Here is a 16,980-nt window from a genome sequence, read left to right on the forward strand (position 1 = left end):
GATTTACTCGAAAACGGAACATCAAATGAAACAATTGTATTCAGTTTCGTCTCAGTTTTGCGTCTTATTAATAATCTTATAATTAGACAGCGGATGTTTATGCAAAATAATTGTTCTACCTGGATTACAACAAACTAGAATGCAATTTACTTTGTTTTCCAACAAGTTTAAAATGTTGTATATAATATAACCGTATCTTTAAATTCTAATATTCTTACTGTTATAAATTACACCTATTCATTTTTTATATAAATGCATAAAGTCCGGCTGTCTACTTATAGTATTGTCGCGGAGTGTAGAACGTTCGTTCGCCAAAATTCGGCTACTTGACGATCTCGATCTCGGAAACTACATATTCCATTCCTGTTGATGTAAGAAATAGTATTATATATAAATGCCTACTCAATAAAATAATTTCACTTATCGATCGTAAATGTTGAATATCAAATTTATAAATGCTTTCGGCGCTACCGTATCGATCAATTACTAATGTAGCAATTTTGCAAAATTTTACTTCTTTCCTGACGTTTCGGTTCCGTTTTGAACCTTTAACAAAGGTGGAAATTTGCTTCTAAACAAAAATATATTTATAATGTAAATTTCAATGATAAGCAAATTTAGTTTAGAAGCAAATCTCCACCTTTGATAAAGGTTCAAAACGGAACCGAAACGTCAGGAAAGAAGTAAAATTTTGCAAAATTGCTATATTAGTAATTGATCGAAACAGGTAGCGCCGAAAGCATTTAAAAAATTGTAATATGCCTACTCAATGTTTGGTTTTCTGACTTTTGCACTCCTAAATTGGCCGTTTGGACCACTGTGCGTTCCCTGGAAGTTGAAGTTATCGAGGTCCGACTGCAATTAGAAGGGAGTCGTGTACCGGTTCGTAGAGGCCGCCACGAAAGTTTTCGCATAGTTGTGCAGAAATAAGAACGGAACAAAGTATAATTGTAATAGTGTGTCGGGCATTCAGACGCATATAAATACAAGCCGAAGGGGGGCATGTGGAAGTGTTAGACCGCCGTCTGTTCGCCGTCTATTTTCGACAAGAACAGGAAGCTCATCCGCTCTTCCATTCGACTACCGCGAGTATGCTCGCGCATGCTCTCCGAGCATGGAACGCCTCATCTCAAGAATAACGCCCTCGTATTCGTCGTAAATACGAATACCGAATGCTCACTACCGAAAATAATCATGCGAGGACGCCGATACGATTTCGGACCACTTCTTCCGCGACTCACTCGAAGCCGTTCAACGGGAAAAAATGCATTCCGATCGCGAAACTCCGAAGTAATTGCTCTGCTAACATCCGCCGATCTTCCTACAGACGCGACTAACATCGACTAACGGTACTACAAGTTTTATTGGTAAACAATCGGGATTTTCGCGTTTGCACTTGGACCAGTGCGTGGAGAAGTGTGCCGACCAAGATAGCCCTCGTGTGCGCCGAAAGAGTGATACAAAAAGCCCGGTTTGTGTATCTGCTGGTTCATTTCGTTCACCGGAGTCTCGATCGAAGCATCGGGTGCGTTACCAGCCGCCAGAGATTGTTCTTCGTGCGCGACATGTACGAATCCGACTATTTATAAACTTATGCAACCGGCCGAACTACACGTGAGATTCTTAATCAACAAATCACGAAGGGTCCTCGGTCGAAGCGGGTCTAAGATTAAATTGGAATACATGACACGTACCTGGTGGTAATCACGACACGTCAAATGGCTAACAATGAAAAGATCTCGGATCATAATGGGCAAAAGATCGAGAAAGAAAGCGAACGGCCAGGCGCGAGTAGGGTTTCTCGCGAACAAAGACCGAGGGTAAAGGACAGAATAGACGAGACTCGTCTGCCTACTCCACCATCGGACCCATGGCTGAGCCAATGGTATCTGCGAAACACCTCGGCAGAGATGATGCAGCCCCGGAACTTCGAGGAGGACGAGGACATGCTGGCGTACTTCACGGACCTTGAAACTACGCCCTCGGACAGCCAAGCTTCGGAGTGTCCTTCGAGAAATTCCACAACGTCCACCATAACGGTCCCGAACCTGTGCATGGAGGAGGCTTTCGATCACTTGAATCGCCTCTACTCGTTGACGGAGCAGATCCTCGAGCTCAGGCATCGCACCACCAAGTTCTTCAAACGCGTCCGCAACTTGGAGAAGCTGAAGGTGCTGCGGAACGCGAATCGCGCGCTGGAGGACGTTTTCGCGAGTGACTACGACGCGGCGAATGACTTCTGCGAGGAGGACACGGGATTCGCGGATTCCCTGTTGAACGCGATGATATCGAACTGCAGGGAGCCCGCGTTCCAGAGGCGAAGCACGCGAACACCCAGACGGCCGAGGAGCAAGTTCGACTTCCAGAAGCAGACGTCGGGAGACAACGTTTCGAAGAATGCGCCGAAAGTGTCGAAATGGACCAGGGTCAAAGCCGCCTTCAAATGGGAAAGAGCTTACGCGAACGACGCCATGGAGCCGATGGACACCACCGCTGTGACAACTCCGACCACCCCTATCACGCCAACAGCCAAGTATCTCAGTGTCCCGGACGTCGAAACCGGAAATTCGGGCAGCAGCAGTCCTTCGTTTTATGTCGACGATGTTTCCGACACGGGGACTCCTTTCAGTAGAACATCCACCGCGTCCCTGTCGAACGAAGCCTTTTACGAATGTGCGAACACGTTAATTACGTTGGTTCGATCAAACGCTCGCAGTTTTTCACCCGCTCGTAATTTCTTCTAGGTTCTCTGAAACATGTGTCGAACCACTCAGAGCACCCCATAACGAAAGAAGATCAAAGAGAACTGTGTACGGATAGGCGTAGTCAATCTCTCGATCGCAATGTCGTCGTGCTGGACGCTGAACAGGCTAACGATGTGAGTTACCGACACGGAGCTCTGATCAACGATTCCTACTAACAGTTTTTTTTTTATATTTTGCATGTTGTGATACTTTTTGCCAGATGTTGTTGCTCGCTTCGTCGTGCTGAAGTTCTGATTTTGTTGCGAGGATTTATGAATAGACTGCGGATCCTCCGCAGGCGTTCAATAAGAATTTATTTTGTACTTCACTAGTTTTTCCATATTCAAAATAACGTAACAATATCCTTCGATTTTTCGAATCCTTTACTGTTTTGTATTTCGGGCAACTTGTTGAAAAATGCATAAAGATCCGCAGTCTAATTATATCAATTGTAATGACTCTTGCTAATTGCATTTTGTTATTTTTATACGTTTGTTAACATTGTAATGGAACACCCGTTTTCTATTGTTATTTAAACTTGTACATCTAAGGAATTTATGCGACAATCTCGGCACGATGAATATTAGTTTATTTATTAGAATATTTCGCTATTGTGATTGTTATATTTATTTAAGTGTTCAGTGCTCGAATAGTCGTTCATTTCTTGCAGGCTGTCAAAGAACATGTTGCGATTTAAAAATATCCACGATAATACGCGCGCAATACTGCCACGCCTAGCAAGTTCGTTCGGCCGCTTAGATGCTGTTAATTTAACTATACTAACAGGCAGTGTGGGATAATATTTGGCGAAATAAATATTTCAACTGCCATGTGATATCTCAGATTCTGTTCGGCTCAAATAAAACAGTATTTTAAATAGGACGTACAATTTTAGCAAACAAGATATTTTAATTGTAACAATAATCTGAAAGGAAAAATAACCTTTGACGAAATAAACATTTTAATTGCCATTTAATATCCGAGATCCCATTCCGCTGAAATAAAACAGTATGTTAAGTAGGACGTAGAGCTTTAGCAAACAAAATATTTTAATCTGGAAGCAAAAATAATATTTGCAGAAATAAATATTTCAAGTGCGATTTAATAAATAAAACAGTATTTCAACTAGGGCGTACAATTTTAGCAAACAAAATATTTTAATTGTAACAATTTGAAAGGAAAAATAATATTTGGCGAAATAAATATTTTAACTGCCATTCAATATCCCAGATTCTGTTCGGCTCAAATAAAACAGTATTTTAAATGGGACGTACAATTTTAGCAAACGTGACCATTTCTATTTTGCATAAAGATCCGCATTGTCTAGCGATTACGTTGAGACACGGTTAAACTGATCTCTTTATATGTTCTATTTCGAGAAAAATTTCATACGAAAATATTCAAAGATTTTGGAAATAGTCCAACAATTAACGATTGATACAATCGGGCCATTCTCCGTTATTTTACGTTCGAACTGTAAACGTTAGAGCGCGGCGGTAGTTATAGTCTGTGTTTATGTTCGCGTTACATGAATTTGGAGAAGAGTCAAAGCAGTTGCCTGGCAAACGAAAGATTCCAGATTCGATTCCTCGTATTCGATAATTCTTTTTGTTTATACAACGTTGCAGGGTAGGCCAAAATTCCGAATAGAATTTCTTATGCGAATTTTGTTAGCAATTCTATTTTCGTTTTTATTTTTGGTACATGTTATAACCAAGTTTTCAGAAATGACCGTGGCAAATTTGACAAAGATCTTTTGCAACGAAAACTAATGCTACGTTTTCAGGTAGCGGGTTTGGAATGAATCTTTCACGAACAGTGACTCATACAATTGATCACACACACTTTAAATCGGAATAGCTCTTTTATAAATAGACCAAACAATTTCAGTTTTTCTGCAAAGCAGAAGAACTAGTTTACTACGTGACGTGTAGCGAAAACTTAATTTCATATTTCCTAAATTTTAATTTCAAAATTTTCGAATTCTAGAAAATTGTAGTACAAGCACGAAAATCGTGCAAAAACACTGGAAATTGCTCAATTTTAAACATTTGTAACTCTTGAACCATTGATCCTCCAGGATCGAAACTTGGATTTCTCACATCTTCTCGTCCAAATCTACTGGGTAACATACGAGAAAGATAGAAATTTCTAGGAGAAAGGCAAAAATTTCTGGTTACGCAAAGCAGCCGCATCTGACGCTATGTTTAATATTAGAATGGTCAAGAGAAGGAAGCAATTCGAGTCACAGAAGAAAAGAATGGAACCGTGTATCCATCGAATGGAATTGATGCGAAGGGTACAAGATTGACATCGAAGAGGCCACCTCCATCTCTGACCATCACAATTCCTCCGCTAAATGATGACATCAGGTGTGTGCCCTCTCCAGAATCTAATTCGTCGCTTTCCTCCAGTGCGCACACTCCTAGCGGAAATTCTCCTCTACTTCGAAATATACATCGAGAACAGTCGTCCACTAAACATTTTAAACGACAGGTTAGCATGTTTTCCCCTTTCATACTTATCGTTACTGGATTAACATCAACAATACAATTGACACACATGTGTAGATTTATTGTTTTTCGGAGAGTCAGTAAACTGTTGTTTTATATGAAAAACATTTGTGTAGGTTTTTCAGTTAAAATCAGAAATGATCGGAATCACAGATGTGAAAGAAAACAGGAGACCAGTGTTATCGAATAACTACTTCTTTCAACGTTTCCAGGATTGCAAAGAAGGGGTTTTTCAATAGTCAAAAGCTAGATGAAAGATCAATCTAGGCCGCAGTCGCGCGCAAAAGTCCCATTTTTACGTTTACGAGGCGTAATTTGCATTGTTCGGAAGCATAAAGCTGTGCAAGTAGCCATTTTCATAAAGCTGCGACAGCTACATGCTGCGGAATAATGCAAATTACGTCTTTTAAACGTAAAAATAGGAGTTCTGAGGAAAATTGCGGTCTAGATGAATCTTTTATCTAGCGCTTTTGACTACTGAAAAACCCCAATTTCGCATTATTGAGAAATGAGAAGGCGCATCCCGCACCCTTGCAATCCTGGAAACGAGTCTACCTTTTTAAAAAATAATTTCTTCTTAATATTTGTTAGTTTAACAACCGTGTTTCGTTTGCCCATGCAGCAATCGACCATCGAAGAGTCCATAGCATCAAGACTACGGGGACAAGATTCCAAATGGAGTAAGGTCAGACGTGCGTTCCTGACAAACTCTCCTCTTTGCATTCCACCAAGTCCTGTGAAAGTCGTTTCCAGACAAATGTTCCTACAAAACGGTAAACGATATAACAAATTTCTACTAATTATTGCGTGTTTGAACCATCGTTTATTAGCGTTTTTTCCTGAGGACACAAATACAGTCGTCTAAATAATTCGTGAACAGTTCGTTTTCTCTGCTGTGCGCTTTAATAGCTTCGGCCGATACTGCATTATAATATTTCATAACGTCCTGCTTGTACTTGTCGATTACTTTTAACCTCTCCTGTATACATTTCAATCCATCGTCCAACATCGCCGTTGCACTTTCGCTGTTTTCTTTAATGCATTCCTGTAACGCTTGAACGTTTTTGCACTTCTGACAAGATTTCATGAGGGATCCTGCCCGACCGACGCAAATCAATGCATCTCGTTCGATGCATTCCACCATTTCTTTCACTTTTCGTGTTCTCGCCATCAGGTCGCATCGGAGCGTTTCAATGCGTTGCCGGATTTGATGATTCAAGGATAACACGCATTTTCGTTTCACCGAACCCAACGAAACATCCAAACTCATTAACTCCGACAGTCTAGCCTTATTGCCCGAAGACAATTTTTCGAGTTGAGCTTCTTCGTTCTGCTTCGTTGTTTCTACGTAACTGTTCAGCTCGTTCAATACAGAACACGTTTTTTCTCGGACATCTTGTAAGAATGATCTTCTCTGATTCGCTATCTTCTTGCATGCTTCTTGGTAGTCGTCGAAAGTCGTTTGTTCCTTACACTAAAATGAATCAAAAGATTCCTCACTGATAACACTGTCCAACAGCCAAAAAGTATTTCGATTCCCACTATGTGATTTGTATAGTGTTTTTCCCGCTGATTCCAAATCTGTCCTTAATTTTTCTCCTGGACGTACAGTTTTTGGGAAAAATTGAGTTTTAAAAAAAGACGTATTTTTCAACTTTGAACAAATATTGTGATGTTATCATAAATCATTGAATTGTTCTTTACAGCAAAAGATTCTGTAGACTTTCCCAAATTTCAGTGATATCCAATATTAATACATTATGATTGTTTAAACATGTTTCCCGCGCTGCAATTTCTCTTAAAAAAGTATACCCCACTGTGCGCCGTATCTCATGGAACGCCTGTTCTAGTGGTAAGCGCCACTGGCGGTAACTCATGTGGAGCGAAGATATTTTGCTTTCTGGTTCGAAAAAAACGTCGACCAAGCAAACTTGAAAGGGTGGTTCCTCAAGTTAAAAGTCTGCTCTATCGCGTGGTATAGTTCGATTTTCCGCTGGACCCTTATTTTTTTATATAAATTCAAAAATATGCGCAAAAATTGGTGCAAAAGTGGTGTCTCTCCGTCTTTAATGATTGTTTAAACAATCATAATGTATTAATATTGGATATCACTGTGTATTCGGGAAAGTCTACAGAATCTTTTGCTGTAAAGAACAATTCAATACCTTTTACAATAACATCACAATATTTGTTCAATTTTCTCAAAAATTATACGTCTAGGAGAAAAATTAAGGACAGATTCGGAATCAGCGCGAAAAACACTATAATAATCACATAGTGGGAATCGAAATACAAAAAAAAAAGTTGGAATTTGTTGGACCGTGTAATTGGTTTAACAAGAACACGATTGTATCAATTGCAAGAATTTCTCCAGTTGCAAGAATTTCTCCAAGAACTCTGGAAACCAAAATTTTTTACTTTATTATGTCGATAACCGTGTACCCACTTAAAATATCTTTCTAAAACTTCTGTAACACTTTTGTCGACAAATAAAAAAGTTATTTTTATATCTATACGCATACACTCCCACTCAAAAGAATCTTTGATCAGTTCTATTCAATTTTATGCGGTCTAGTTTACACAGTTGATAATAATTCATTAGATATCTCACCGATAATTATTATTATTGTCTTGAGAAGACAGCAGACCACGCTAATGAATCATCAATTAAATTCTACAATTTGATACTACAAATAAACTCGCAGCAAAGCGTCCACATACTTTTGAGCGGGAGTGTATATTGTTCGCTAAATGCTTCTCATACTTTTGGTTCGGCTTTCTTAAACAACGGTTTGCAACACCGGAACGCTTCGGTCAGTTTTGGACATCGATCCAACTTCTCTTGATATTCTCTACATTTCGGCGAGTCCGTTACGTTTTCGCTACTCTGCTTTTTCTTATATAACGTCGCACTATTGTGATAAAACTTACACGAGGAAAGTACGGAACAATTTAGAAATTTGTGTGTTTTGGGAACTATCAAGGCAGGTAATTTTGAAGTGAACATGCCAACATATCGCGATACGTTGACAGCAATCGATTAATTGATTTTTTTTGCAATGAAACAAATTTTTTGAAACAATTTCAATTTCTTCTCCCCCCCCCCCCATTTCCACGGCCTCTTCTTCTTGCTCCACTACCTTTACCAAACATTATCACTTTGATTTTTGAATCAAGAATCATGTACTTTGACATGATTCTCTATGAAAAACAGCGTTAATCAACAGGTTACTTACTTTCGCAAAAGGAGGATAAAATAATTTCTTTAAACTGTCCACGCCAGGTCAAGAATGTTCGACTCCGGGCAGTTGCAACGCCAGCGCGGAGGACCTCGAGCAATTAACAGCGTTGAACGCGCAAACAGACACTCAACGAGATTACCGAGTTCTTCGGGAGAAACTGGGTGCTGAATTTCACCAGAAGTTGGTCGAGTGGGAACGCATAAAGAATTTATCTCCGCGTCCCCATGCGAAGGATAGTCGCGAAGCTTCGACGAATTTGCTGAACCCTCGGGACCATTTTCTATCCGAGGAGAGATTGTCGTTCGAGTTCAGAAAGAAGCTTCAGGAATGGAAACGCGTGAAGAAGGAACGACGAGGGAGCACTTCTTTCGAGCAACAGCGTTTCAATCGGCGCCGGCTAACCGATTGGCAATTATGGAAATCTCCATTGAAAGCCGAATGTAGAAATCGAGGAGTCACTGGCCAGCGTCCAAGTTGCGCGGAAAGTTCTATCAATGGCGGCAGAGCGCGCCTCTCCGAGGATTTTCTTCGGAAGATGGATGTCTGGAAGCGAATGAACGAGGCAACCAACTACGATAGAGAACCCTCGGCACGATCGAAATTAAACCGTCTTGGAATCGGGTCTGGAATCGACGAGAGCGAGTTTCTAACTCTAGAGAAGGCTTTGTCGCTCTTCAACCGCGACACCATTAAGGAACGAAGGGAAAATGATTTGCAGCAGTCGCACAAGTTTATCGACGGAAATGCCAAGTAATTATGCAAATCTTGATCTCCTGGCTGGCAAATTGTCATAAATTTTCGTCGTGAGCTTTCGTTGGAGATTTGTAGACAAAACCAACCAACCATTTCTGATGTTCCTGATATGTTAATTGTTATCGTTTTGTTGTAGGTCGTATATCGATGCTGGAAGAAACATGAACGATCAAGTTCTGATACAAACACCAGCCGGTGCTTATCGGTTCGATGGTATATCGCGAGAATTTACGAGGAAGTTGTACGACTGGGAAAAGTATCGTGGAATATCGCCGAGATCCTCCACTTTTCGTTTGCTGGGACCTGCTTTCGATCCACTTCTCAGAGAAACGAATATCGAAATTCCAATAACACCGATAACTAGTAAGGATACAGGATTTTTTTCACTGTCCAGCAAATTAACTTAATTAACACATTGTGGACGGTGCGCTGTCGCAAGCATGGGTTTTTGTTCAATTTTTGTTCAAGAGGGCATGCAACCCTGTAAAGCCTGATAGAATGGAGTAAAAGCCTGATAGAATGGAGTAAAAGCCTGATAGAATGGAGTAAAAGCCTGATAGAATGGAGTAAAAGCCTGATAGAATGGAGTAAAAGCCTAATAGAATGGAGTAAAAACATTTCTTTTTGCGCATAGAAAAAACTGATGTTTTTAGGGAACATTGAGTGACATTTTAGCTTCATTTTCATATTTTCTAGTAACTTCTTGTCTAGCAAACCTTAGTAGCTTGCACCCAGCGTAAAAGTAACTTAAACATAAATAGATTATTTTCAATGTAGTGTTTTGAAAGTCTTGGAAAGTTTCAATTTTTATAAATCGTTAAAGTTGATTTCTTTCAGTGCAAAAAGAATGTTATACAACTCCACCATTTTTTGTAATTTTATGTGATAACAAGATATGAAACTAAAGCGAAAATGTTGCTGAATGATCCCCAATTTGTATAGTAGACAAATATTGTGTATAAGGGGTAATGATTGTTTTGCCTTTTTACCAAATGTAAACTAATATAGTTAATGCTCGAGTGTTGGACAGTGTTATCAGTTGGAAAATAACGTCACAGGAAGAATAATTTCGGGTTAATGGATTGTTTAGAAAGTGGATCCGGTGAGCAGGTGTTTTTCAGCGATCGCAGTTTTAGAAGATCGAAGTCTGTCGACGACCTAATCGGGAGAAGCAGTTTAAACGAATCTTTTATACGTCGCTGGACGAGTTTGCAGTTATTAAATCGCATGGGAAATACGTTAAAAAATTCCAGTCGCACCGACAGTTTGCTAATGTCAAGTAAGTATGACATAGCGATGAAATACATTGACTAATTGTGAGTAACTACTCTATATATTCATTATGGTAGCTGTCACTTACTTTTGGTAAACATTTTTTTTCATTGTTAAAATATAAAATATTGTCTTAAGATTATTAATAGACTGCGGATCTTTATGCATTTATGGAGAAATTGATTGGGTGAAATATAAAACAGTAATATATAGATTAGAAAAATTTAAGAACACTGTAACGTTGTTTTTAATGATTACAAATACACTATTTTATCGATAATTGTCCCCAACACGGGTCTGCTCAGGGACAATTATCTGCTACGGATACTATTCTTTGACTTTTGCCGAACGTAGAAAAGGAGAGTGAAGATCGAGAGGCTTCGCTCGCCGAGAAGTGTAAACATGACTAATCTAATGACAAAACTTCTTTATTTTTCATTATTTATTGGTGGGACTTTGACCAACATATTCGTGGCATTTTCCGAATGAAAATGATACCAAATATGATATGATTCCAATTATATTCGCTTGTGTAATGAACGATGAAAGTTCTCGACTTCTCGACGCAAAGAAGGACAGCGTATGGGAAAGAAAGAGACGCGGAGAGTCGCAGCGCATCGGCACAGTTCAAAGAACTTCCCATTCGCTGTTCTTCCTTGTAAATATTCTTATATTCATGGTAAATATTATCGGAATTATATCATATTTGGTATCATTTTCATTCAAAAAATGCCACGAATATCTTGATCAAAATCCCATAAAAAAATAATGAAGAATAAAGAAGTTTTGTCATTGGATTAGTGTGGTCTCACCGATATACCCGAGCCGTATGATGTCATAGTTCTCGGCGACCGAGGCCTCTCGAGCTTCTTGGCCCCTCAGGGGGGTACTCCCCGCAGGAGTGGGGATAGTTCTGGGACAATTATCGGGACATTTATCGATAAAATAAAAATACTGTACGAGCTGGTATAAAAGTCAATTAACAATTAGCAAGGTAACAATTAGTATTCCTATATCTCGTTAGTTCTGACGTCCATTAGCGAATGGCAGGACCTTATTGAACACACACACAATCTAATAGATTAAAAATATTCATAGGTAATTGCCGAAGAGCGGAAGAGACAACCGAGGACATTTTAATGGACGATTCCGAACCGGAAGCGATGATAGTCGATATCGAGGATGTGATCGAAGAGACCGCGAGTCCCCTGAAGAGGATGCAACCGCATCAGACGCCTGTGTACTCGGTTGCAGCTAGCGAGACGACTAGCATCGCCGTGCCCCTTGGAACAGTCACATCCAGCCACGAGCCATCCCCGGTGCTCTTCATCGACATAGACGACACTCTCGATCGAAAATCGCGGAAGCCTAACGACAGAGATCACAGGAACCGTTCAAACGTTGAACAGAACAAATCGGACGTTGAATATCTTGCACTGGACAACGTTTTAAACAATACGAGACATTCGTCGAGCAACGAAGATGTAAATTCGGACTGTTCGTCTACTCTGGACTCAGTGGATGAAAAGTATCGTGCTGATAATAGTTTCCACAGCATCGATCGAGATTCGCGCACGGATTTCACGGAGATGAACGGTGTCTGTTCGATCAAGCAGATTCGAGAATGCGGAATCGCGGAGGAGTCGACGAAACTAGCAGACGAGGACAGCTTTGAGAAGTATATGAGACACGAGTGCGAAAAATATGATATTTTAACTATAAAAAAGGCAACTGTACCTTTGTAGATTGTTATATTTTCAGGAAAGAAGTTCCGTCTGGACCATCCGATGAAGGAAGTGTCGTTGAAACTGTTACGACAGAACAGAGGTTCGGCGGTAAGTCAGAAACTACGGAGATATGTACTCTGTGATTTTCTGTGACGAAAGAGTTCTAAATTTCGATGAATCTTGCCTCCCACATTAGGATCGGACGAATGCGAAACTGTTCGCAGATGGAATCTTGGAAAACATTCGACTTTAGCGACAAGCATAAAAGAATCGACGGTAGATGTGATGCAATCTCGTATTATCCTGGTGCTGAGAATCTTTCATTACTGTCTGTTATAACTTTTTACTAACTAGATACTATTAACCAACCTAAGTAATATACATTGAAAGTAGTTCGGCGCTAGTGCATTTTTTAATCTAAAAACGGTTGAAATTCGACATTTTGTTTGTTCGCTCTGTCTGTACGATTTTCTAACGGTATGCTATAATTTTTCGAGATCGGATCGGAAGTAGGGGAATAAGAATTGAGAGAATGAAACGAACGCTTTCTTCGGAAATAAGTTTTACTATAGCACAATCAAAATTAGCAACCTGTCGGTACAACCAGGATTTATCGAGCAAGGAGAAGCACGATAGAGAGTGCGACGATGATCAGAAGACCGAACAAGATGGAGGCACCTGCTACGTAAAGGACGTTACCGAGGTTCTAACGCGATTGGAACGCGGCAATGAGTACGAAAATGTTAAATCGGTGGAAGATCCTTATTACTGCTCCCTTATTGACAGACGGCCACTGACCAACTATGAAACGTGCAACGCGGAAAGATTATCGGGATCGTCGGCTACTTACAAGTTAGGTCGGTACCGTTTTAACAGTAATTATTAAGAATTTTCTCACGGAAGAAAATAAGTTATTTCGCTCAAGTAAGAATAACCGAAACTATACGAGTTATATATTTTTTGATAGAATACGTTTTGAACAAATATGTGATGACTGTTGCCATGATTCCGGTCCTTTTGCTGATCCAAACAAATGTGGAAAAAATATTGATTATTTACAAAATCACGGAAGTTTGAACTCGAATTACTGACGTATACATGGTGTCCCAGCTACACCTTGACCATTTTACCATTCAACTTTGTCCTTCAGACATTTGACGTATCTTTAAAAACAACAAAGATATTCAAGGTGGTCAAGTCAGCTAGGACACCCTGTATAGATAGTTACAAAAGTAAAAAAAGAACGACAGATTCTAAAGAACGACAGATTTTAAAGAACGACAGAGTTTAAAGAACGACAGATTTTAAAGAACGACAGAGTTTAAAGAACGACAGAGTTTAAAGAACGACAGATTTTAAAGAACGACAGATTTTAAAGAACGACAAGGTATGTACTGAAGATCCTCTCAAAATTTCAAGACAATTGGTCGACTAGAACTTGAGATGTCGCGTCGTGGCAACAGTTTCGACGAAAACTATTCATTACAAATTTATGTATACCATTTACTTTTCAGTGTATACGATACACAACGTTCTCACAAATTTTCAGAAAGTGCCAACTGGGAGGGGTCGCATCGCCCGAGCCGGGAGAACGAGGGCGAGTCGCATGATCTCAGTAAGAAGTCCAATTCATTTCACATCGAACCGAACGTATTACAATACGGTTCGTTTGAGCGATCCACCAAACGTTTGGATCACCAAAAGCAAATCGATCTGGTGGGAGACACGATCCTCGAGGAATCAACAGTAACGCGACGAGAAGAGCATAAATTAGAAAACCTGTCGACTTCAAAATCTCCAGCCAAAAATGCTTACAACATCATCCACGATCGTGAGCCCGCAGCGCAAACAACTTCGTTCACGGTCGACGAAGAAATTCTGAACAACGTGATGGGTCGTTCGATCAGCAAAGGCCGTGCAGGAAACGCGAAAGCCCTAAAGCAATCGATCGATATCCCAGCAGCGAACGATCTGGCACGCGGGCTCGATCGTCGATCAAGCAACGACGACAACAGCCCGGTCAATTTCGAAAAACCTGCTAAAAAGCAATACTCTCCGACGCGTAACATGTTCATGAAAACGAAACGCATGATCTTCTCGCCGTTCCGTCGAGAAGAAGACTACTTCTCCCGTCGGAAGAACAGCAACGGATCCGACAGCGATCAGGCGTGTTCCCTGAAGACCAAAGGCAAATCTAGATCAGCGTCTCCGAAGATCAATCAGCAGGATGTGCTGTCGAGAATGTCTTTCTCCCTTCCATGGCCCATCGGTTCATTCTCCAAAGAGCAGGAGACGAAGGAGCCGAGGAACGAGACAGAAATCGTGTATAAAAACAAAAGGACATCGTCGCTGACCAGCGAGAACGACGTGTTCCGGAAATCAAGCTTCCAAAGCACGACGGTGAAATTCGCGGAAGAAGCGAGGAGATCGGATAATCGAGCATCGGTTGTATCGTTCAGCGGGAAACGGGAGGAGAGGAGAAAAGAAGCGTCGCCTTCTGAGTTCGGCCCGAGTTCCTCGGATCTTATGCACAAACTGCAGATTTTGTCAAGCGTCGTGGCGAAGAGAGACGGCCGGAGCTCGATCTCGGAGGAGTTGTCCGTGGAGTCGCGTTCGTTGAGAATGCGGCGCGCTAAGGAGGACTTTCTATCGCGACGAGGTGGTCCGCTTTTCCATTCCGTCGTGGAACCGTCATTCGACGATCAGAGTTTTCCCAGGACGTCGATCGACCGCCATGCTTCGGGGAAACGAGTCGCGAGAGATTCAAATAACGCGCCGAAAGAAACGAAGAGGAAGACGAGCAACAAGGAGGACGCTGAAGAAGATGAGATAGATGCATCGAGTGGTTCGGACGGTTCCTTGTCCGATCGTGCGAAGTATGCTAGCACTGGTATGATAAACGTCGATCCTGACATCTTCAACCGACTGACGGAGTCTGGTCGAGGATGCGAGTCTCTTCCGAGGACCTCTTCGAAGCTGCAGAAGACCGGCGGCCCCCTCGCGAAGATTGTTAATAAGTGTAAATTCATTCGATTGATATGCGGCAAGGAGCAGAACAATCTGAACACGATCGCTAGATTGTGCAGGCAGAGCTTGCTGATCGATATCAAGAACGATTTCGAGAAACACTGGGAAGCTGACGAGCGAGCGAACAAAGCTACAAGAGAGGAATAATCAATGATGATTATTAGGCTGCGGATCTTTATGCGAAATAAAAAATGTGTCCATTCATTGCGAGACACAGGGGCCAGATAAAAATGTCCTCCTCCTTATCAAACTGAAACTAATGCACTGATGTTCTTAAATCCTTTTAATATGCCCACTATTTTAAATTGTACTAATTTGTAAAATACGCAGTCTAATGATTATGAAAGGAGGTCGATCCTCGAGGCTGCGCGTTGTATATCTGAACAAGGAAACAGGAAACGAAACGGACTTGTCTCTATGCAGTCTACTTATCTGTTTGGGGGTTTTTCAAAGGAACGTCGTCGAATATCTATGCATTGACAATGATAGCAATAAGAAGAATGATGTAAACGTAGAACTAAGTAGCATATTCTAATATTTTACAGATATTTATTTGCAATTTATATAAAAGTGTAATTAAATGTTATACGCAACCCATCTGTCAAGGCAAGTTTTATATTAATCCACCATTTTTCTTTTTACTCTATTTACTTTCTTTGAAACGCATTCTTCAAAACCTGAGCCCTTGTTATTAAAGTTTTACTTTTAATTATTAAGATTTTACTAGTTTATATCCCACCCAATTTCTTCATAAATTGAATTGAAACGTCTCTACGGTACTGCGAAATAATCTCTTCCTTGAGATTCTCTCAAGTTGCATTAAAAGAAAAAAGATAATATTGAACCATCATTCGCTTCACAGAAGAAAAATCGGTCCCGACGAGCGAACGTGTTAATTTCGGAACGTGTTGAATGTTCCAAATGATAGGAACTTTGGATATCCGTATCGTCACAAGTAATCCGTGACGCGCATGATCGTTTTGGTAATTGGGTTCGAAGTAAATAAGCAATTATTATATTTTGGCTTGGCAAATATTATAATAACGGGCTAGAGAGGTTAACCAGGTTATCTCAAATACGATCATCGGCCGAGGCGTTTTAGAGAGCGCCAAAACCGGCACCAGGCTGCCGCTTAGTTTTGTATTTTTTTTTCATGCAGCTCTTTACTCGAACGAATCTCCTTAATGTTTTCGTGAAACTTGGTTGAATTGCGCCTTCATTGAATCCACGTATGGTATTAATTTATATCACACAGGCAGGCGAGACGAAATTTTCATGGTAAGTGCTTTTAAAATAATTAACTCTCTCTAAATGTGGAATATAGAACCAATATGGTTTTTAAATGATATGAAATCATGTCATAAGGTTTGCATAAAGTAATCAAGTAAAATCCATTATGCTATATTGTTCTGCAGTACAAAATTAAAGTTAAAATATCTGCTAAACTAATAATAATTTTTTTATATATCGCTGCTTCGGAAGTATAATGACACAATTGCAAAAATTGAAGATTCGGTTTAATTCTTCTATGAGAGTAGTTTATAGACATTGTGGGTTATTATTGCAACTTTTAAGTTATTTCAATTTATAAAATAATAAATACCAGCCTCGATTTACATTATTGTCGATTTACAAGCATCTAGTAAATGCATTTTTGAGCCCGCCAACACAATACAGTCAATTTCACAAAATTTTACAGTTG

General features: G+C 40.3%; 2 protein-coding genes across 4 annotated transcripts; one reads left to right on the plus strand and one right to left on the minus strand.

Moving 5' to 3' along the window:
- The first annotated feature begins 773 nt into the window (after positions 1-773).
- LOC143216883 (uncharacterized) lies at positions 774-15,979 on the plus strand. Of its 3 annotated transcripts, none has more exons than XM_076440441.1 (12): positions 774-2,673; positions 2,745-2,878; positions 4,962-5,240; positions 5,880-6,030; positions 8,541-9,249; positions 9,389-9,615; positions 10,343-10,531; positions 11,623-12,217; positions 12,286-12,359; positions 12,448-12,557; positions 12,859-13,108; positions 13,801-15,979. In XM_076440441.1, exons 1-12 carry the CDS (start codon positions 1,719-1,721, stop codon positions 15,423-15,425), a joined length of 5,298 nt encoding a protein of 1,765 aa, XP_076296556.1. In that variant the 5' UTR covers positions 774-1,718; the 3' UTR covers positions 15,426-15,979. The 3 variants fall into 3 exon arrangements, with proteins under 3 accessions (XP_076296556.1, XP_076296557.1, XP_076296558.1); XM_076440442.1 differs by having other exon boundaries at positions 775-2,673; positions 11,623-12,202; XM_076440443.1 differs by having other exon boundaries at positions 776-2,673; positions 12,448-12,527.
- Positions 5,533-8,351, minus strand: LOC143216884 (uncharacterized). Its single transcript, XM_076440444.1, has 2 exons — positions 8,022-8,351; positions 5,533-6,731 (listed from the first exon to the last, which is right to left on the minus strand). Exons 1-2 carry the CDS (start codon positions 8,262-8,264, stop codon positions 6,084-6,086), a joined length of 891 nt encoding a protein of 296 aa, XP_076296559.1. The 5' UTR covers positions 8,265-8,351; the 3' UTR covers positions 5,533-6,083.
- Positions 15,980-16,980: the final 1,001 nt, after the last annotated feature.

This window comes from Lasioglossum baleicum, chromosome 16, assembly GCF_051020765.1.
Source record: "Lasioglossum baleicum chromosome 16, iyLasBale1, whole genome shotgun sequence".
NCBI classification, from domain to species: domain Eukaryota; kingdom Metazoa; phylum Arthropoda; class Insecta; order Hymenoptera; family Halictidae; genus Lasioglossum; species Lasioglossum baleicum.